The sequence below is a fragment of the Lycium ferocissimum genome, chromosome 9, assembly GCF_029784015.1.
Source record: "Lycium ferocissimum isolate CSIRO_LF1 chromosome 9, AGI_CSIRO_Lferr_CH_V1, whole genome shotgun sequence".
Classification (NCBI taxonomy): domain Eukaryota; kingdom Viridiplantae; phylum Streptophyta; class Magnoliopsida; order Solanales; family Solanaceae; genus Lycium; species Lycium ferocissimum.
Window position 1 is genome coordinate 33,614,028 of NC_081350.1, and position 21,223 is coordinate 33,635,250.

Here is a 21,223-nt window from a genome sequence, read left to right on the forward strand (position 1 = left end):
TGGAAAAAATTTTAACTTTTTTAATGTTGATAAACATTGATGGCAATTCTTTTAAAAGAATGGCTTGCTTGGGTTGTTTATTTGGGGGTTTGCATAAAAGAAAATTAAAAGTATTTTGTTTTGGGTTCTGCTTTTGTGTGTATTTTATTACTTTTTTTAGGGGTCCCGGGGGTATGTGTTTGATATTGTCCCGGATACTTGGCCGGGAACCTTCCTTGGTTTTGGTAGCAGCATAAGTTTGTGATATCGTCTTTGGGTACCGACCTTTGGTTTTGACATAAAGGATTCTTTACCGGGGGTATGTTTTGTGTGTGTAAAAGGTTTTTTTTATTTTGTGCTATTAACATTGGGTTCCCGGCCCGGGGATAATTTTTTGGTGATATTAGCATTTTGGGGTTTCCGGGGCCGGTATAGGTGTGAAACTTATGATCGGATGTGGATGTAAAAAAAGGGTTTGGGATTGAGACTATTATTCTCGCGTTTGGACCTTTATTTCGTTTTACGTATTTTTAAATTTTTCTACCCCGGTACATATTTGGGCCCCCTTCGGAAATTTTCGTTTAAAAGCGCGGGACCCCGGATGAAAGGGGTGATTCGGCAGAAGATTTCCCGGATTGGGGAAAAACCTTTCCCCGGGGCCCGGGTCGGGGGAATCTTTGTATGATATTCGGGGTTATTTAAGGGCTTTCGGGCGATTTTTTGTATGAGATGTCCGGTTTTTGGTATTGTTTGTGTATTAGTACGCATTGTGTTATGAGTTTCGTTGTTTTTCAGATCCCTTTTGGTTACGGATTTTGTTTGAATTGAAAAGATGGGGGGAAAATTTTGTTTTGGAAAAAAATTTTTTTGTGCTTATGTTTAAGCCGTGGGCCCCCGGGATGGCTATGGGTATTATCGAGTAAAGGGTTCGCTCGGCCCTAGGTAAGGGTGGGGGCCCGTAACACCTGTGGATTAGGGGGGTGACGGATATTAATCTTGATTTGTCTTTGTTCTTGACTTTTCAACTATTCATCATATTGATGTTGGAAAAATCATTTTTTAAAAAAGGACTTTTAAAGCCCCTGAAAGCATTTGATCAATCTGTTAGCCAAGTTAATAATGCAAGTGGGGGGAGGGGCTGTGTTCGTTATTGTGTTTTTTTATAAAAGTGTTCAACAAACTTGCCTTTAAATTTAATAAATTACGGTCTGGTTTAAATCCCCTAGCACGGGTACCCCTTAATCCCCCCCGTTTCCGGGCCCGGTAACTCTATCCACCAAAACACCCGGGAAGGGGAAAACCCAGTGTTTTTTTCCCGGGTGAAATTTGAGTTCCCGTGCGTTCCCCCTTATTAGCTATCCTCTTTAGTCCGAGTCATGTTGTTTTCCCCTTTTAAAGGTTCCAAAACTTGTTAGTTTCATTAATTAAAAATTGCAACAGTTTATATATTAATCTTCAATTTTTAAAGGGTTTTTGCGTCCCAAAAGGGAAACTCATTACCATGCCACCGAAAAAAAAGGGTGTTTGGTCAAGGTGGTTTTAAGGGGACTCTCTTTAAATTTTACTAGCTAAAGGTGATTTCAAAAGTGTTTGATGGGGGTTATATGAAAACAACTTCTGATAGATGGACGAGATGGAAATGCAGACCGGTGAGATTAAAGACCCAAGGGGCCAAAAGATGACTAATCAATAAATACTGGAATAGGTACAAAAAGTTGTAGATTCTGGTACCCCAACACATAACTGGTTTCTGTCACCCCTTTTTGGGCCCAAAAACAGCTTGCCAGGAAAAAAAAAATGGTAAAAGCAAAGCAAAACCCTTATTTTTTTGGCTTGCCCCCTCTTAAATTCTAACCAGGTGCAAATCTCCATTTTTTTCCCAAACGCCCTTTCCCTCTTGTTTTCTTTTAAATGGGTTTTTTTTGAATTCGATATTTAAAACTTTAGTTTGTCTGGATGGGGGAGTGCCCATTGTTCTCTTGACATTGAAAACATTGTCTGAAATTTTTCTGCTTGCCCAAGACTAGTCAATCTTGGTGTGATTTAAAATTTAAATCAAAATGTCCCATTAATTTTGGTGCTAATCTATCTATTATTGGTGAGACGTTCACATTGTTTCAAATTGTTGTTAAGTGATGGTTTTTTTTCCCCCTAACTTTTCAGTCTTTAATGATTCAATAGGCTTTTTGTGATATGCTTTTGTCATGTTAAATTCATTAGTAGGTGTTAATTTTAAAAGTTAAACCCCAAACCCGAACTAAAGCAGTAAAAAAGTACAAAAAAGCTGATAAAACCCCAAAACTGAATCATCAAAAAAGGCAAATCTTTTTAAAGAGTGAGTAGTATGTACAAGTGAAGCACTAAAGCTTAATTAAATGCATAAAAAACATCTCTATGTCAAAGTTGAGAAAGTGCAACAAAGCCCAAAAAACCCTAAGTAAACCTAAACAATTTTATATCAGAACCCAATCAGCCCAAATGTACTGCCTTTTTGCCAGAACATGCATTATAACATCCTGCTCCTTCAGTTTGAGGGGATTTTTCTTTAGGTATAACATCTTCCCCCCTCCCGGCTGCCAATGTCATTTCTGAAATTGAATATCTTCTGTTAGACCAGCTTTTAATCTTTATGTTTTTGAATCTCAGGCTCCTTTCCCAAAGTTGAAAACTTTTGCCCCGGGGGGTTTCCTCTTTCTGCATGACCCCCACCATTTTTCAGGGAAAATGACACAATTTTATCATAATTATGTGGAACATCCAAAATTTTGGAAAAATATAATTCTCAGATTTTCCATTATCCTGCAACTGGCACTTTTTTTTTTTTTTTCAAACTCAGAACTGTACCAATGGCAGATGCTATTTCCCCAAAAGGGCCCGAGACAATTAGCAAAAAAGTTTAAACCCCCAACTGGATATGTCAATAGACGCCTACGATAGTCTATAAATCTCAGAGACTTCGTCAAAATAGGGTATTTTGTCTTCAGAGCATGACGCCTATCTCAGTTATTTGTGTCAATGCCCCTTTTTCTTGAAATAGCAATGGAAACCCTACCAGTTCCAGCAAACAAACTGATCGAATAAATGGGATGGGACATGTAATACTGATCTGTAATGAAATGTAAGAGTAGAAAAAGAAGGAAAAGCACTGATACTAACTAGTGGTAGCTAAAAAAGTAATCTATTATGGTTTCTTTCATGCATTCTCAGATGCAGCAAACAGAAATTCTTTTTTTACCCCTTTTTTTTTTCCTTTTTTTTTTTGGGATAAAAGTGGTTTTCCGGGCCAGCTTTTGTGCCCCTAACCAATCGTGATGTATCCTTCTACAGCCCTTAACTAGAAATTTTTTAAAACTCTTGATCAAAATAATATTTTATTTAAAGCTTACTTTTCGAAGTAAAACCTATGCCACAGTCTACCTGGATTTTAAAAAAGTAATGAAATTACTACAGGAGCTAATGCAACACCCCCAAACCACTGACACATTGAGGCAAGTGATTTAATTTTATCATATTTATGTGGGAAGGGCCCTAATTTAGAGCAAATATCAATTTCAGATATTCCATTACCCTAAAAATTGATAATACAATTTTTTTTCCCAACACAGAACAGTAGCCAATGGTAAAATGCCACCTCCCAAAGGATCAACAGCCAAAAAATTTAGGAATAACAAATTCAAACCCAAAAAGTATGTCAACGATGTTGGCAGTCTATAAATTTCGGATCATTTTGTCTAAGTAGGGTATTTTATCTTCAGAGGATGCCCCCTATTTCAGTTTTTTTGTGTCAACAACCCATATTTCCCTTTAAAATAGCAACAAACTCTACAGTTCCCGGGAACAAAATATGGAAAATGGCTGGTAGTTGGTTTCATAAAATAAAAGTTCACGGCCCGGTAATAATCCGGGAAACTATTTAAGATGCATAAGGGGAAAAACATAAAGGAAAACAGTGATATTAACTAATTTCCAGCTAAGAAATAAATCTGTTACAGTTTCTTTCAAGCATTTCAGGAAAGCAACCCAAAAAACAATGTCAATATATCCTTCTACAGCCCCACAAGAAAATTTTGCTAAATTCTGGACCATACAATATTGTACTTAAACTTATTGTATGATGGTAAAACCCATTCCACCCCTCTAGTCCGACTTTTTTACAACTAACATGCAACTGGCTCCCGCAAATGCTAATGCCTATCTATTCTTTTTATATTAGGGTTTGGGAAAAAACAGGTCGGTATCCCCCTTTTGGTGCCCCCCCAAAACATTGTTTTGGACTTCCCTGGTCTCCCCAAAAAATATTTACATAAAATCAGATGATAATCATCCATGTTTTAAACTTCAGAAGTCATTGAGCATTGGACTAAGATATGCATCAGATTAACCCTTTAAAAAAAAAGGAATTTTAAAAACAAAACAAAAGTGTTTTTATCAACATCTTAATTGCTTCAACTAAATGAAAATTTTTTTTAGTTGTTTAAGTAAAAAGGGCTCACAATAAAAGATATAATAGAATAGCATTTTATGCAAATAAAAATTCAAGTATTTCTAGAAAATGAATTCCCCTGAAACAAGCAATGCAAAGAAAATTACCTAAGAATGTAAACCCCACCCCACTGATTCCTCGGTCTTAACCCTTTTTTCCCTCACAATCATTTTTCATTCTTCTGCTGCAACATGAACTCCTGAAATCTCTCTGCTTTCTGTTTCATACCTAAAATCATCTCCTCAGTGGCATCAATTTTTGTTCGGGGTTTAAACCCCCAAATAATCAAACCACTCTCCAAGTGTCATTTCCCCCTAAATCACAACCTCCCCCATTGGAACTTCACTCGTGTTTGCACCACCAACATTATAACAACCTCCTCAAGCCTTTTTTCAACTCCTTTATGGTTTTCCTTACTGTTTTTTTTTAAAACTTTTTTGGGCTCTTTCCCTTCTCCATCACCCCCTCTTCCTCCGGAAGCACTTTTTTGTTGTAGTGCTTCCCCTTTCCCCCTTTCCCCTTTCCCCTTCCCAAAAATTTCAAACCATGCATTCACCTACATTTTCTGGACATTTTCCCCTCTTTCTCCCTTTCCCCCCTAGTCCTCCTCGTACACACTTTCTTCTCTTTCTCTACATCAATTTTTTTTTCAAAATTCTTAGCTTCTTCCACATTCTGTGCTCTCTTAGAACCCCTAGTTCTCCTCGGACTCGGTTTTTCCCCTCCTATCTGCATCAACTACAAAGACCCCCTCCCCTTTTCCCAGAACCACCCCTGGTCCTCCTCGGACCTTAAGGGTTTTCCTTTTTTTTCTCCACCTCCCCCTACAACTAGACTTCCAGTTTTTCCCCCCATATCATCCCCATCTTTAACACTATCCGCTTTCCTAGAACCCCCAGTCCTCCTCGGACATTTAGTCTCTCTTTCAACATCAATATTCTAGCTTCCTCCACACCATCATCCACATCTTTAACACTCTCCCTTTCCCCTTTGAACCCCTAGTCCTCTTCGAACACAGTTTATTCTCTCTTTCAACATCAACTACATCAAAATTTTTCCCCTTCATTCACCTTTCCCTTTTTTAGAACCTCGGTTTTTTCCCCAATTCCCTTTCCCCTCTTTCTCCCGCTTCAATTACAGTAAAGTTCTCAACTTCATCCACATTTCAACCTCAATTTTCAAATTCTTAGCATTCCTAGTCGTTCTTTTGGGACCCACATTTCCAAACCTAGCTCACTATTTTCATCAATCACCCCCAATCCCTTCTTACGCTTCGTGTTTCGTCGAGTATTTCTACCTTGGGCTCAATTTCTTCAACTGGGTCAACCTCCATTGCTGAAATTTTGACTTTAATTGACGTCAATTCGCCGATTTTTTTATAACATCTGCGTCTGTAAGTTTAGTGGGTTGAGACGGGTCAATTGCGATAGTGTTGAGAAATGTACCGTTTGAGGATCCGAGATCATTGATGACCCATGACCCGATTCAGAAATGGATACTGAGTGTGTTTAGAGGAGATACCAGGTCTTTGATAGAGATTGTATTGCCACGGATGACGACCATATGGATCTTTGAACCGGGTTTGTAGTCTAGATTTTGACCAGAAAGTGACTTTTCCATTATAAGGTGTAGCATTGGTTCTTCCATTTTGTTTGCTGGCTAAGAATGGGAATTGGGTAGTAGTGTGAGTTGCAGAATTGTAGGATTTCAAATTCTACATCAGAGGGAAATTGAAAAAGAAAAAGAGGACATAGGAAATTACTATTCTGTACTTTTCTTGCAACTGCACGGTTTAACACAAGAGAAATTGATCAAAATGGTACTTAATATATAGGGGTTGGGCTATTTTAGTCCTTGCAATATACCTCTTGATAAAAATAATCTTGACATAAGGGTCAAAAACACACCTCAACTATTACTGTTTTCTTAGTTTCATACCTAAACTATCACAAGATTGAGAAAATTACCTAAACTATCACTATCACTGTTTTTTCAGTTAAAGAATTTGCAATATGGAGTTATATGTAGTTACTACCATTGCTAATTGGAATAAGAACTTTAAAAATTTTAAAAAGATATAAACAAAAAGAAGAGGAGGAGAAACCAAACCTTTTCTTCTTTTGGAGCAGTTGATGATATTATCGTGTAGTAGTGTTCGAGACTTTATGTATTTTGTTTCAATAAAATTGACGGGTAGGTTGAAAGCTAGTTATAATTTCCCTCCATTTAAATTCATTCCAAGGAATTTTCAAATATCTAAAGCTACACAAAATTATGATATATAAAATATATTTCTGCATATGTATTTATTCGGTTCGATTCGATATTTTTTATACAATAAAAACCCACCCTAATTATTTGGTACAATTATCAATTTATTTTAAAACCTTTAATTTTATTAAAAAAAACCTAAAAATCAATTCGGTACATTACAGTTCGGTCAGTCCAATCGAGTTTTGAAAAACCATGGACACCCTTTTGAAAGTGACGAGACCAACTCAGATAGCTGAAAACCATGTATGCTAAAAACTCCCATTATGAGAAAAGAGAGGGGCAAAGTGTAGTTAACGCAAAAGTTATAAAAAGGCGAAAATCTTGTCCAGATCAAATCTTCAGTAGTAGTCTAGAACCTCTACAGAAGTTCGATCTGATCGATTTTAGCTTCGTAAACCCCTATCAACAATGCCCGTAAGCAGGCTTTATCCGATTCAAATTTGTAAATTGTTGTTTGTGCTGATCAGTTTTTCGATGGGAATTAGGTAAATGTATGGAACAATTTTGATTTGAATTATTGATTGTTTGTTGTGTGTAGATGACAGTGATAGAAGTGGAAGCACCGAGCCCAATGAGGTATAAGATGGGAGCAGCAGTAATGATGATGGGGTAGTATTGCCACTGTTTATATGATGTTTAGGAACAAACGCGTTCCTTCCTCTTCTTCTTACTCTAAACAGACGTAGGTATTCTCTTTTCTTTTATCTCAATGTCCATTTTCTTATGGTTTCTAATGTTTTAATTAAGCACATAAAATGGAACTTGTATATAGGATAAACAACATGATCTGATATATTGATATGTTGTTTTAGGTTCATTCTGTTTTAGAGAATCCTAATGTTACTTAAAAGACAAATTATTTGATATTGGAATGAACTTGGACCTGAATACAGAGTTTATATGATGAATCCCAGTTAGTTTGGAATTGATTGATTAATTGAAATGACTATGAATATGCATTTTTCAGATATACGCAGATCCAGAAAGATGTTTTTTTCTTTTTTGGTTTAGTCAATATGAGAGGAAAAATTTATGCTTTGATGATGTTCTTTGGTATATATGGTGTTTGAATTGGGTGATGCTAAGATGAAAACATGCTGATCTTTTGGCCTTTCTGAATAAGGTTCTTATATAGACTTTAGAGGCATACTGACAATGAGCTTCAGAAAGGAGAAGAAGGGGAAGAGTAAGAGGGTGGCAGCTCAGCAATTCTTGTAAACGCATTAACTTTCGTATTTGGATTGAGATCTCTCTTTATTGTTAATTTTTACTGAACGTTAGGATTTTGTTTCCCCGTAGTTTAGTCTGTGTTTTCCGCTCAAGGGTATAGATTAGCTGGCTTATCAGATCAAATAGAAAGGAACCCACTTCTGCTGTATTCTTATTATCTCCTATATATGGTGGATTATTGTTGTGAATGTCTGTTTCCTAGGATGCAAACTGTCAGCAAAACCTTGAGTCTTGTTGCGCTTAAACATAAGTATATTTTGTTGATCAAGTTGTAAGGTAATAGCTTGCGGTGATATATATCATGAGAATTGTTGTGTATCTTGATGTGCCTATATGACCATGAACCTGCAAATATTCCCAAGTCACGTGATGTTCATTGATTAGAATCGGCGCAAAATTGACAAATTGCAGTTAATTTTTCCATTTGTCGTCTCTTTATTTCTTAACATCTGTAGTATCTTGGTTCTTCTTTTGGAACATAAGACTTCATTAGGCAGTGTGAACTGCGTCCTGGCAGTGCATTACTACTAATGGGATTTATTTATGGTGTGGGCTTGATTGCTATTTCACTTAGCTTTATTGATAAGTGTCGTGTGGCCTCATGTGATTCTGTTGATTTTTAACAAATAGGATTTACAGCATTTGTCTCGTAGCTTAATTTACAACTTTTGCTAATTTTTTCCTCATTCGTCATGTAGTTGTGATATATTTTGATTTCAAGACGGATTGTTAGCTGTGCTTATAGGCTCCTCATTTATCCACGTGATTGTGATGATATTATAATTAGGTTCACTTTCAAAATTTATGGTTTACCACAATGTTGAGTAATTGTAATAGATATAGTTATGAGAATAAGTGTTGTTGAAATTGTGCTTGGTGTTTGATTAGTCATGTTATTGGTGAACGAAAAGTTGTATTTTCATAAATGGACTGGTAAACTACTTTTGAACTATAGTGTCTTTAGGAAAGAAGTTCATAACTTTGATAACTAGTCCATTATGTTGGTTGCTTAAATTTATTTTCTTTAGTCAAATTACTACATTTCTTAAAAAGATACAAGAAATGCAGCACTTACATGTTTTTTTTCTTTTTGAGAATGGTAACAATATTTAAAGGCACTCTAAATGTTCTCAAGTAATTATGTTGTTCGGGGGCACTTCTGCTTGCTGATTGGTTGTAGTAGTAACTGCTTGAGCTTTCTTGAGAGGGTTCAGTTCAACTTTGCTTTGAGAAATCAATTTATTTAGGTTTTCACATGGAGCCCACTAGCATGACGGCATAGGCACCACCTCAGATCTTGCAAAGACAACGAAGCACATGTGGTGGGTGAGTCAGTTTCTCTACCCGATGGTATCAAAAGAACTCAAGATTCTTCAATTCGAGGGACAATGTGGTGTATTTCTTGAGCTAAACGAGTTCCTTGTGACATGTTGAATCTTCAATGAAGTGACTATCAAACCAAGCTAATGTAGATGTGCTTCAGTGCTGGTGTCATGCCTTTACTTGTTGATAGGTGTTTGTTGCTCAGTTTTATCAGAAAGGTAAACATATTTGGTTTGAAAGAGAGTGGTGGATAGAGAACATGTCAATTGCTCATGTCTTGCGTATTACTATATGTTGTTTACGTGATCGAAAAGTTTAGCGTCTCCTTTAGCCTATTCATGAGTTTGGACTACCTAATGGAGTAACTAGATAAGCGCAGAGTTGTTAGCCGGGCTACCGAAAACTCGAACTTGGTATCCACTATATATTTTGTGACACTGGGTCACGAGTAAGTGTGCAAAATGTAATAGGTTTTGAAGTACCAGAGACAGATGCAGGTTGCGGCACCGGGTTCATTTGGACTTGGTACTTTCGACACGAAGCATTAATCTGTGAAAACTTACAAAAATTGTAGTAACAAATAGTACTGGCAGATTTGTATTCACAATCCGAATGGATTTAGTGCTTTAACCTAAAGTTTAGAATCCATAAAATTTAAATGTCTCGAATACGCCCGCGTAATAACGTGGTGATCTTACTCATCTTCTTTCTGAGGCGTATTTTACTTTTTAGCTCTATCAAGAACAATTTGTCATATCGGTAAAAGCATGTTTAACCAATCTATCCTATACCCTTTCATACTGTTTAATCACCTCCTTCATAATAAGATCTAGGGACCATTGATCAGCACACGAAAAGTGGAGAAAAAGTAAATAAGGATAACCTGTTTTTCAAATAGATTCTCAGAACAAAACAGCCATCTAAGATCTAACAACATGATTTTTCTTTTCAAAGGTCATTTTTTGAAAAATATTTTTAATACTTCCTTAATATGGCTGTCCAAACAGTAACTTAGCCTCGTTTAGCATGAAGAGTTTTCGATAGTTAACAAACAGCAGAGATTAAATATCTAAAAAGAATTAATAGCATTTCATGTTATGCCAAAAGAAGCATAGCATGAGGTGAAGCTTCTTTTAAGCTCTATCCACTGAAAATGTACAGATTTGAGACCATTTCTAAAGGCCAAATACATTAGAGGCCCATAAATTTGTCATCAATTTTTATTTTTTCATTTAGATACTTTATGTTGTGGTACAATTTATTGAACACGTGAAACAAATATATACGTGCCTATTATATTTGTCAAATTTAGGAGTTCACTAGGTTTTTAACACTATTGACGGACATAAACAATAATACTCATCCAAGCCGCAAGAACATTCATATACGAAAATACGAGAATTTCCACCTTGTTGAAGATCTAATGGTGCTACCCGAAGACTTAAATGAATAGCCATGGCTGTTAAGAACAACCGAGATCCAATGAGAATTTGTTTGTTGCTTCTGCTCTTTGACATCAAAAAAGAAGATTGTAAAAACAAAAGGGACATATGAAAATTTGGTCATAGCTAGTGGAACAAGAAATACATGAATCTATATTCAACATGCAGTCAAAGGATCCAAATATATATATATATATATTCACACACATATGGGTCGGCTATTAGTTTGGTGGGCAGCTATATAAGATTTTTACACCGTTCCTACCGCCTATCAAAATATATATATATATATGTATGTAATATATATATATATATATTTCATACATAAATTTTTATATCTTAGCTAGCAGCTATAATTATTTTGTCCGCCAAATGTGTTAAAAGCTCAAAATCACATCTATACGAATTGATAAACTCACCTTTACACCAGAAATAGAAATTAAAAAATATTTTACTTGTGAATGAACACAGAGAGCAGAGATTTGGTTGGTAAAACAGAAAACGGAAGGAAGGCCAAAGGAGTGGGGAGAGGAAGATGAACTTCCTCCCTAGAGTAATTCATTGGCAAGTTTCTAGATTTGCGAATAGGCCCTTCAAAACCACACAAAATCATTTCAGGTCCATTTCCGGCTCCACCTCAACTTCCTTGCTCCATGGCATTCATCAATTTCATTGTCCAGTAAGTTTGAATGAATTGATTGAAATTGGGTTATCAGTTTTTATTTGGTTATATGTAAAAAGGATTTATTTTGTTGATTCTTGAGATGGGATGGGAATTTATATTTTAAATTTTGATGAATAGGACGTGGTTGGAATCCTTGCAAGATTATCAGATTGCATAGCATCAAGGGAAGGAAATATTCTAAGTGCTGACATTTTTGTTCCAGATGACAACCATGTCTTTTATTCCAGAAGGTTATTATTTCTTCTTTCCTTTTTTAAGTAATCTTACCCAGTTAATAGATGCTACTATAGTTTATTCCCTTTTTTGTTTTAATTGGAAAAGATCCCCGTGCATTGTTAGATAAATCATTTAGTATTGTCATGAAATGAGTTTGAATAGAATGGAAGTATATAGCCTATAGGAGATAAGCTCAAAAAAATTGTATAGATGCAAATTATGTTCAAAAAAATAAGCCCATCCAAACAGGCTCATAGCCTATAGGAGATTTGTATAGATGCATGATTAGTCGACTGATATCCCATGAATTGTTAATAAAAGCTGGTTTAATGGCTATGACATTTCTTTCATAAGACAGACTAAATTTCCTTTAATTTAGAGCGTAAAAAGAAACTTAGGTGTCAAAGAGTTGAAACCTGCTGCCACTGCATCCAGGGTGTGGTCTAGCGGTGAAAATCTTGGAGACCATGGTTCAAATCTCAGTAGAGACAAAAAATGTTAGGCGATTTTTTCTCATCTGCCTAAGTCGTTGTGGGCAGTGTTATTATGTACCTGTGCTGGTAGGCAGTACCAGGTACCTGGTGGAGTGGTCGATGTGCACATAAACTGGTCAGATACTACTGTTATGATTAAAATAATCGAATGTGCTGCCCCTAAAAAGTTAGTTATTACTTTTTTGAGTTTATTGATCAAAGTTTGCTGCTTTCATCTAATATCATAGTTAACATACTATACGCCTTCTGTTTCACCAACTTGATATATGTTAGTGAGAGGCAGATCCACGATTTAAAGGGAATGATTTCACCTTTGAGCAGATGAGAATACCGGATTTAGAGTCTCAAACTAATAACAATGTTATCAAGTATCTGTTCTTAGTTATGTGTGTGTGTATATACACAATTAATAGATATCCTTACAAAAGGTAGAAGAGAATAGAGAAGATAGTCAAAAATTTGGGAAGAATAATATGAAAGCAATACATAGAAATATGAACATATACCTTTTATGAGATAAAATCAAGGACAATTGTCCACTAGTGAGCATTATGCAGCAACAAACACAGCTTTTGAAACTTAAGAAGAGCTCCATCGCAACTGATGATAACTACTGACACTACGATTATTCTGTCCTTAAATTACTAATAGTTAATAGGCGCATCATGATTCTTTTAGGCCTCCATGAAATTGCTAACTTTATGCTCTCTTAAGATCTTTGATCTCTGAAGTTAAGGAGGTTTTCTGAAGATTAACCCTTAAACGAAAATTAAAAGAAACAAAAAGCATTCCTTCTTTAGGTAAGTTAAAAAACAATATTAATCCTCCTCCTATCATAAAGTTTTGACTGAATCAACAAGGAAGCAAAATGGAAAAGGACCACAGGTGAGCTCGTGGGTATGTGTGGCCCTGGAGCTTAAGAAGGCTAACGTGTATGCTAAGTGTTGGTGGTTGGATTATTTGCTGTAGAGCATAATATCTGCCAAAAGCATATAAAACTGCAAAATTGTTTACTCTTTGATTTACGAGGCAATTGCTCGTTTTCCAACAATATTATGAACAGATATTTTCTGTTCTGTCATGATTAATCAGTTGTCTCCACCCTTGTTTTCCCTTTTTTGTCTGCCAAGTAAGTGCAACAATTAGAGAAACTAATTCTTGATGCAAATAACAGTGAGTTTCTCTTCGACCCTGCTAAATGGCCACGAGAGCAAATGGATGCAGACTTCTCTGAGCTAGCTAAAAAGTTCAATGCAATGAAGTCTCTTGTTCGGGTTCCTGATATCGATCCAAAATATAAGATTGCAATTCTAGCTTCAAAGCAGGTATTGATTTTTAAACTTCTCAGAGCTTGTTAAGCTGTAATCAAGTTGAATTATTTAGACCTTTTGGAGAGTAACATAAATATTATCACAATTTTGGTGCAGGAACACTGTCTTGTAGACTTGTTGCATGGTTGGCAGGACGGGCGGCTTCCTATTGACATAACTTCTGTAATAAGGTGAAGTAAGGAACTTCTTCATGATAGTGATTCAATGTTATTACAAGGATTGTTTATGATGTCATATGGTTTTTCATCAGCAATCATGAAAGAGGTCCAAATACTCATGTGATTCGGTTTCTTGAGAGGCATGGTATACCATACTATCATTTGCCAACGACTAAGGAGAATAAAAGAGAAGGAGAAATCTTGGAAATAGTTGAAGATACTGATTTTTTGGTACTTGCTAGATACATGCAGGTAATCAACCCACAAGACATAATTGTTACTCTTGTTTTCTTTTACATAGAAACAATCATTGACATGTTCTAGATTGCGTTTTCTATTGTCCAAACAAATTGATTTAAAGTAGCTCCTTATCTGATTTGTAATGACTGCACCTCTATTGTCCAAACAAATTGATTTAAAGTAGCTCCTTATCTGATTTGTAATGACTGCACCTCTCTTACATAGAAATACTTGTTTATCATGCAACATGTTGGGAAAGTTCTTTATCATGCAACATGTTGGGAAAGTTCTTTATGATGCAAAGGGTTCTAGATTGCTTTTTTTATGGTCCAAACAATTTTTTTTTTTAATTAGACAGATACCTTGTACTTAGACCTATAAAGTGCTTCTGTATAATATAAATCTGCAGTGGTTTTATGCAGGTGTTATCTGGAGACTTCTTAAGAAGCTATAAGAAAGATATCATTAATATTCACCATGGCTTGTTGCCATCGTTCAAGGGTAGTAATCCATCTAAGCAGGTTCCTTTCTTATCTCCCTTTCTTCAGGCGGCCATTTTCCGGTTTCCCTCTGTGGAGTTACAGTTTTATAAGATTTATTTTCTGTTGCTAGGCTTTTGATGCTGGTGTTAAATTGATTGGGGCGACAAGTCACTTCGTGAGTGAAGAACTAGATTCAGGTCCAATCATTGAGCAACTGGTAATAGTTTTCATTTTCGAATTATGGTAGCGATCTCATTTGTAAAGCTCTGTGATTGTTTTAGAAATTGAACTGCTTGGTAATCTTTAAAAGTGTGATGATTTTGATCTTTATTACCTTTTCATCTCTTTTACATATGAAGCTAAAGGTATTCTTTTTCTGCCTCCTTCCACTATTCTCTGATCGAGGTACTTTGCCAAATAATTGACATATAATTGTAATTTGTGAGGATGTATCCACAAATATTTAGGTCTACATAAGAATCAGTTTTCCAATAGGCTGGTTTTATTGGACTAGCTTTCCCTTGTTTTCACCTTTTTATGCATTCCACCAGATATTATTAGCTACTAAGTATCATTTACCAAAGAATTGCTCCTTATTCGGCATTCCCATGTTAAACTTGGTCACCTATGAATTCCCTAATTTGCAATTGAACTAACAAGGTTTCGAAGCCCTAATGTCAAAAGTTGCTTTAATAGGGGGTTGGTGTTCTAACCTGTATCCATTGTAAAATATATTGTATTCAATTTCCTTAAAGAAATGATTCCCTCTCTCATGTGTCAATATTATCCATAAATTTAGTGGTTTACTAGGTAAAATGCATAAACATCAATGCTATTCCTTATTATTTTGATCCCTCGCTTTTCCTCTCTTGTTTGTGCGTGCTTTTGTTCCTCTGGTCATTGTTTCTCCATGTTATTTATATATATTTTTTTTTACATGTACTTGATTGTTTCCTTCTTAATGCAAGTTTTCACCATCTCACCTTGTATTTGCCATTGCAACCTTCTAATTTATTCATCAAATGTTTAATGACTAACCTTGAGGTATCTTTTGCGAGACTAACTAATCTTTTCCTAGTAGGTTTTTGACCATCATTGTTGGATTTGCACTCCCAGCTTTTATAGTTGCGAGCTTTGATCTTTTCCTAGTAGGTTTTTGACCATCATTGTTGGATTTGCACTCCCAGCTTTTATAGTTGCGAGCTTTGATCTTTCAGGTTGAAAGAGTTTCTCATAGAGATAATTTGCGGACTTTTATACAAAAGTCTGAGGATGTGGAGAAAAGGTGTCTTGCAAAAGCTATTAAATCATACTGTGAGCTGCGTATTTTGCCATATGAGGCGAACAAGACTGTTGTTTTCCGGTCCTGATAGAAAAAAGAAGCTGTTACAGCCGCATCAATCTCTTGCAATTCTGTCCATCACTCGATGATTGTGGATATAATTGTTATCACTCAGTTATCCAAGTAAACACCCACACATGCAATTCCAAGAAACGACAAAAAAGATGACTGGTTCATGACAGAACTACCAGAAAATAGAAATTGTGAAAAAGGAAAGAAATAAAAAGGTTTCATCTGAATTCGTGTTGTAAAATTTGCAGATTTAAGACATTGCCTTGATCTTTTTTCCCATTTTCAGATTCAGCAAATAATTGTACAAGTTCTAAATTCTGTTGTTGCTATCAAAACTCAAAAGTACCTAAAAACTGCTTTCAATTGTTGTTGAACGTCTGAACTTTTTTTTTTTTTGATATCTTATACTCACTAGCCCGAATGATCCAGATTTGCATGTAAGGCCCATTAAAAGGGGAAGCGCTCCGTTCCAGGCTCCTCCATTCTCCGGGCTCGAATTATGTTAGTGTATGGCCCTGAGGTGATGAATCTCAAACCCTTTTTTAGGTCAAATTTCACCTAGTTTTCAGGGTGGATTTAGATTTCCCTCAGATATTTGTCCTTCTCATGCTTTTAGCCATTTCATCCCTCTTTCCTTTTCTCTCTTCGCTCCTTTTTGTTTTATGTCATAACAAATTGATAAAGTTTCTTCATTTATTTGATATAGGAAAAGGTTATAAGGAAAAAAATGAAATGTAAACAAGAAAAAGTCCAGAAAAATGATATCTTTCTTGCAAAATTCCACTATATTCAGCTAATTGGGAATAATGAATTCTCTGTTTCTATTCTCCTTTATTCAAGCCCATATCATCCCAGAAACACCTACTAGGTGAAATTTACAAAATTCTTACAAACAAGACCTGGCCTCACACTGCCAAGATTTAAGATACTAAGTTCTTATTGAAGATTAGAGTCTCTCCAATTAGTAAGTACAACTTACATCTCAATTATCATCAATAGACAAACCAAGTACTATCTCAAACATTTTTATACAAGAACATAACACAAAAAATGAAAAATGAGAAACTAAGAAGTTAGTTAAAAGCTATTGTTGATTTTCAACATTGTCATTGATCCCTCTGTATCTTCAAATAAACTCGTTCGATCAAGAAGCTTCTGAATTCCATCAACCCATTTTTGTTTATGGCTTTTGTTCTTGCATTTGAACTCCAAAAGACCCTGAGCAGTCTTTACTCTAAGGTACAAATCTAGGCTTTCAATCTCTTTGTTGAATAGCCATGGTTCACTTTCATCACATACTTCATAAACAACACCTGTTGCACATGAATGGAGTCAGAGGCGGATGCAACACGAGTTCAATGGATTCAACTGAACCTGATACTTTTGACAGGGATCATATATATGTGTGTGTGTCTCTGAAAAATAAAAATTCAGTAGTGCAATGGATTCAATAGTAAGAGTCTTAAATGTTGAACTCAACAAATTTAAATTCTAAATTCGCCTTTGAATGGAGCGCTTGGTTATTGAACAACTCTAATGGTGGGTCTGAAGAAGAAAACTTACATTTGTTATTTTTAGAAAAAGCTCCACCAACATGTTTACTCTTCAACTTGATCACAACCTGTCAATTGATCCATAGAAGTTAGTGCATCCAATATTTATGTTCATAAGCAATTCAATTTCTGAAATTTACGATATCTCAAGATCTTGAAAGCCTATTGACATACCTGAAATTTTTTGTTTATATAGACAGAAACACGTTTCCATCGTTGAAGACCTAAGAATCAAGAAAAACCGGCAAGTAGAATCAGCAGCAGAAAATTGAATGATCGTTGGACATTGTGAAATAACAAAATTTACTAAACTACGTCTTGCATATAAATCTGTATTCACCTTTTCTTGTGAGTTGCAGCAATTCGCCCGCAAATGGAGAATCATGTTCATCAATGTCATTAGTGAAAGCAGCAGCAAAACTTTGAGTTTCCGCCATGCTTCTGTCACATGGACTTATTGATGCATTCCTCTTTGCTTCTTTTGGTAATCTTGACTTAAGAGCTGCTTCTCCTCTCAAAGCTTTTCATTCATAGCAAAATGGGCTACTGGTTAATAATCATGTATATAAGTATCTCAAATACATTTGCAAGAACATAGTACCACAACAACAACTAAGCCCCAGTTCCAAAAAATTGGGGTCGGTTATATGAATCCTTATTGTTCATGTCACTCCATTTAATCCCATCTCAGCTGAATATGTAACGGGATTTTTTCATTTTTCGCCGATATCCGAAATTAATTACGGATGCTACTATACACTAACTATGTATATTATATGTATATTATAAGTATTTTTTTGTGTATATGTATATTTGTACTTAATATACAAAACCTTTACATTTGCTGGCTATCATTTTTTTGAACAGTTCAAAAGTGTAATTATGCCCTTATAAAAACTTAGTTTCTTTAGCACTAGAAGTTTTCTACAGTTTCTATTGATATATAAATCTTTAACAAACCAAATGACTAGAAAATGTACCTGTGGCAGCTGCAGCTGTTAGTGTAACTAGATCACTAGCACTATGTATGTCCACTGCTGATCTAACAACTGAGGCTACACGATCATGTTCCGCCCCGGCTGATTCAGCGATTTCAAGGCAATGTGAGGCCAAGAGTTCAGTAGCTGAGGCTAAAGCCATGCCCATTTTTGAGCCTGAACTATTTGAATTCTCTGCTGCTGTTACAGCAGCCAATGCTGCAGCTAGTCCCGCTATGGACAGGACAGTGTGCATATGCGCGTTTTCTAGGCGTGCTTTTTCTTTCTTCTTGACTGAGCTATTGTGAGAATCCTTATTATGGAACCACCTTCCGATCCCCCCAGCTCTTCGCCCGTTTTGCGAATTCAATACCTTGGTCTCTGGCTGCAAGAAAATCTCTCACTCAGAAAAGAATTGAGGGGTTGAATTTCTTTCAATTCTTTGAATTGGATGTTGTGGTTAGAAATTTAAGCATATTACAACCAAATAAGAGAAAAATGATTAAATTAAATTTCTATCTTTATATGGACCTAATCCACTCAATTTCTCCATGCTTAACTCATCAATCTTGAATTGAAGTCCATATATATGTGTGTGTGACATTCTTGCTGATTTTTATCCCCTAGTTCCCCTCTTGTTTTAGGGGTGTTAGGCTGTTAATATTTTCTTAATATTGTTGACTTCAAAAGAAGGGAGACTTGGAGCAACGATAAAATTGTCTATGTGTGACATATAGGTTAGGAGTTCGAGCCGGGAAAGTAGCCTCTAATGTTGCCTCAGGGTAGCTACCTACATCACACCCCCTTAGGGTGCGGCCTTCGTGCACCAGGCTTCCCCTTTTTAATGTTGACTTTAGAAGTTAAAAGCCTCAAACATCTCATGTCATCGATATCATCAACGAGTTCAAGATTCAAGAAATACAAAAATGTGAACCATGAAAACAAATGAAATCATAGCCAAGAAAGTTACTTTTTCTCAACATAATAATACATGAATGGAAGCAAATGAAAGCATAAGCTAAACTAGGAAACTTACTAGTTGTGGAGGTGGAGAAAGTGACTCATTGATCACACTAAATTTCCTTTCAAAAGTATAGTGTTTCTGTTTCTGAGCAAGAGCTTTTGATAGTTCAGAAGCTGAGAGGCTCCAAGATCTTGACAAGAAGTCCATTGGCTCGGCTGGTGTTTGTGGTTGATGAACAGATGGTAACTCTACTTTCATCTCTTCATCCTCTTCAACACTCACAAGCCAATTATCTGAATCATTCTTCTTCCACCCTAAAAGATGGTTTTCCTCCATGACACTTTTTACTTCCTGTTTTTCAGCTCTTAAAAATCCACCCTTTTGCTAAGTTTGCCTGTAAATTTTGGAGTTAAAACCAAAAAAAGTAATAAGGCAACACTTAAGTAGTGGAGAATTATCGCAGCAGAAGTGAAGTGTATATGCATTTTTTATGTTTTAATCAGAGGCAGATTTAGAGCGGATTCAACTAAACACACCACTGTTGGCTCAAATCACTCATACAAATGAGGAAAAAAACATTCATTTTGACCATGTAGACTCACTGGGTGTGTTATAGTACGACAGAAGTCATTTTTCATGAAAGTATTTTGGTAAATGGTTTTGGGAGTGAAAATTATTCTCCAAGAAAACTATGTATAAAAAATTGATAATAGTATTACCAAAATAGGAGTGTTCTGATGAAATTTTTTAGTCTGAAAATTAATGATAATGCGTAAGTGTTAGCAAAATAGAAAAGAAAGACCGAGTGGGATCAAAGAAACTAGTGGACTGGTCACTAAATACATATAAATAGGTGCATATTCGGACACATCGGAAAGAATAGAAAGATGATACCCCTTTCGATCTTCTGGTAACGAAACACCAAAAATGATTTTCCCACGAGAAACATTTTCTTGAAATATTTATATATCCAAAATCTTGTATTCGCCTCTGAATTTTTAGCAAAATATGAGTGATGAAGGGCGAGAGAATGACTTACCTTAGCAATTCTCTGAGGACTGTATACAAACACTACTTAGCAAAAAATAAAAAGCAAGTTAAGAACATGAACACTTGGTCTCAGGTTTAGCAGTAGAGTACATATATAGGAGAGACATAAAGCAAACAACAGAGGTACATGATAGCTAACATGGGCACACATATTACACTTGGTCTCATGAGGACAGAAAGAATACCTTAAAATATACGTCCTCGTGAAAAAATCCACCCAGTATTCACGTATTCCAACCCAATATTCCTTAAATAAAAAACCATATAGTATTAAAATAACATTAATTTGACTAAATCTAAGAAAACATTGTCCTGATTGAACGGACCTTTGTTTCCTAACGTTAATACACTCTGCTGCAAAATCTTGGAGTAGTTTATACACAAGCACACGAGCCTACAGTGTGAACAAAGAATATTTAATTTCAACCCTGATTTATAACACATATATATAATGTAAAGAATTTTGACATTATCAGTGTATTTAACATGTTATAGCACGTAACATATCTTATCTTTTTGGTTATTACATCCGGTCGAATTTACAGCATTTGAAATATATTATTTGTACTTATTTAATGGGGTGAATTATACATGATCGACTAAGTCCAAAATTGGATGAACCCCTAGCTTCTTCACTAGACTCTCCACGAACATACCTTATTTTCCCGATTACTATATCTCATCTAATTTACTGAGTTTGAAATATATTAATTGTACTTATTAATGAGTTTTTTAACCCATATGCAGGGTCGACTTAGCCAAAGCTAGGATGAACCCATAGCTTCTTCACTAGATTCGCCATCGATGATAACTTATTTTTCAGGTTACTATATCTCGTCTAATTTATTGGGTTCGAAATCTATTATTTATGCTTATTTAGTCAATTTTTTCAACACATATACAAAGTCTAAGCTAAAACTAGAATGAACCTGTAGCTTCTTCATTACATTTTCCTCTGAACATATTTTTCAGATTACTAATCTCACTT

General features: G+C 35.6%; 2 protein-coding genes and 1 pseudogene across 7 annotated transcripts; 1 reads left to right on the plus strand and 2 right to left on the minus strand.

The window, feature by feature from the left end:
• Window positions 1-5,292: 5,292 nt before the first annotated feature.
• LOC132029736 (FHA domain-containing protein At4g14490-like) lies at window positions 5,293-6,109 on the minus strand (annotated as a pseudogene).
• Window positions 6,110-11,188: 5,079 nt separating this feature from the next.
• LOC132030350 (formyltetrahydrofolate deformylase 1, mitochondrial-like) lies at window positions 11,189-16,065 on the plus strand. Of its 2 annotated transcripts, none has more exons than XM_059419932.1 (8): window positions 11,189-11,410; window positions 11,534-11,646; window positions 13,301-13,451; window positions 13,554-13,627; window positions 13,708-13,867; window positions 14,278-14,376; window positions 14,468-14,554; window positions 15,525-15,664. In XM_059419932.1, the coding sequence occupies exons 1-8, from the start codon at window positions 11,267-11,269 to the stop codon at window positions 15,531-15,533; spliced, it is 837 nt and encodes a 278-aa protein (XP_059275915.1). In that variant the 5' UTR covers window positions 11,189-11,266; the 3' UTR covers window positions 15,534-15,664. The 2 variants fall into 2 exon arrangements, with proteins under 2 accessions (XP_059275915.1, XP_059275914.1); XM_059419931.1 differs by having other exon boundaries at window positions 11,192-11,410; window positions 15,555-16,065.
• A 545-nt stretch (window positions 16,066-16,610) lies between these two features.
• On the minus strand, window positions 16,611-20,658 carry LOC132030351 (VAN3-binding protein). 5 transcript variants are annotated; one of them, XM_059419937.1, is made up of 9 exons: window positions 20,562-20,631; window positions 20,421-20,482; window positions 20,225-20,256; window positions 19,258-19,579; window positions 18,225-18,606; window positions 17,585-17,764; window positions 17,419-17,468; window positions 17,255-17,312; window positions 16,611-17,004 (listed from the first exon to the last, which is right to left on the minus strand). In XM_059419937.1, the coding sequence occupies exons 4-9, from the start codon at window positions 19,519-19,521 to the stop codon at window positions 16,769-16,771; spliced, it is 1,170 nt and encodes a 389-aa protein (XP_059275920.1). In that variant the 5' UTR covers window positions 19,522-19,579; window positions 20,225-20,256; window positions 20,421-20,482; window positions 20,562-20,631; the 3' UTR covers window positions 16,611-16,768. The 5 variants fall into 5 exon arrangements, with proteins under 5 accessions (XP_059275920.1, XP_059275917.1, XP_059275919.1 ...); XM_059419934.1 differs by having other exon boundaries at window positions 20,225-20,482; window positions 20,562-20,658; XM_059419936.1 differs by lacking the exon at window positions 20,225-20,256 and having other exon boundaries at window positions 20,562-20,653.
• Between the last annotated feature and the right edge of the window lie 565 nt (window positions 20,659-21,223).

Bases quoted from the DNA above. Each gene is read 5' to 3' on its own strand.
- LOC132030350 (XM_059419931.1), top strand. From the start codon at position 11,267: ATGAACTTCCTCCCTAGAGTAATTCATTGGCAAGTTTCTAGATTTGCG. The intron at 13,452-13,553 runs GTATTGATTTTT...ATTTTGGTGCAG, and splicing joins CAATTCTAGCTTCAAAGCAG to GAACACTGTCTTGTAGACTT. The intron at 14,555-15,554 runs GTAATAGTTTTC...TTGATCTTTCAG, and splicing joins GTCCAATCATTGAGCAACTG to GTTGAAAGAGTTTCTCATAG.
- LOC132030351 (XM_059419934.1), bottom strand. From the start codon at position 19,521: ATGGAGGAAAACCATCTTTTAGGGTGGAAGAAGAATGATTCAGATAAT. The intron at 17,765-18,224 runs GTACATTTTCTA...ATGAATGAAAAG, and splicing joins AACAGCTGCAGCTGCCACAG to CTTTGAGAGGAGAAGCAGCT. The intron at 17,313-17,418 runs GTATGTCAATAG...ATCAATTGACAG, and splicing joins ATATAAACAAAAAATTTCAG to GTTGTGATCAAGTTGAAGAG.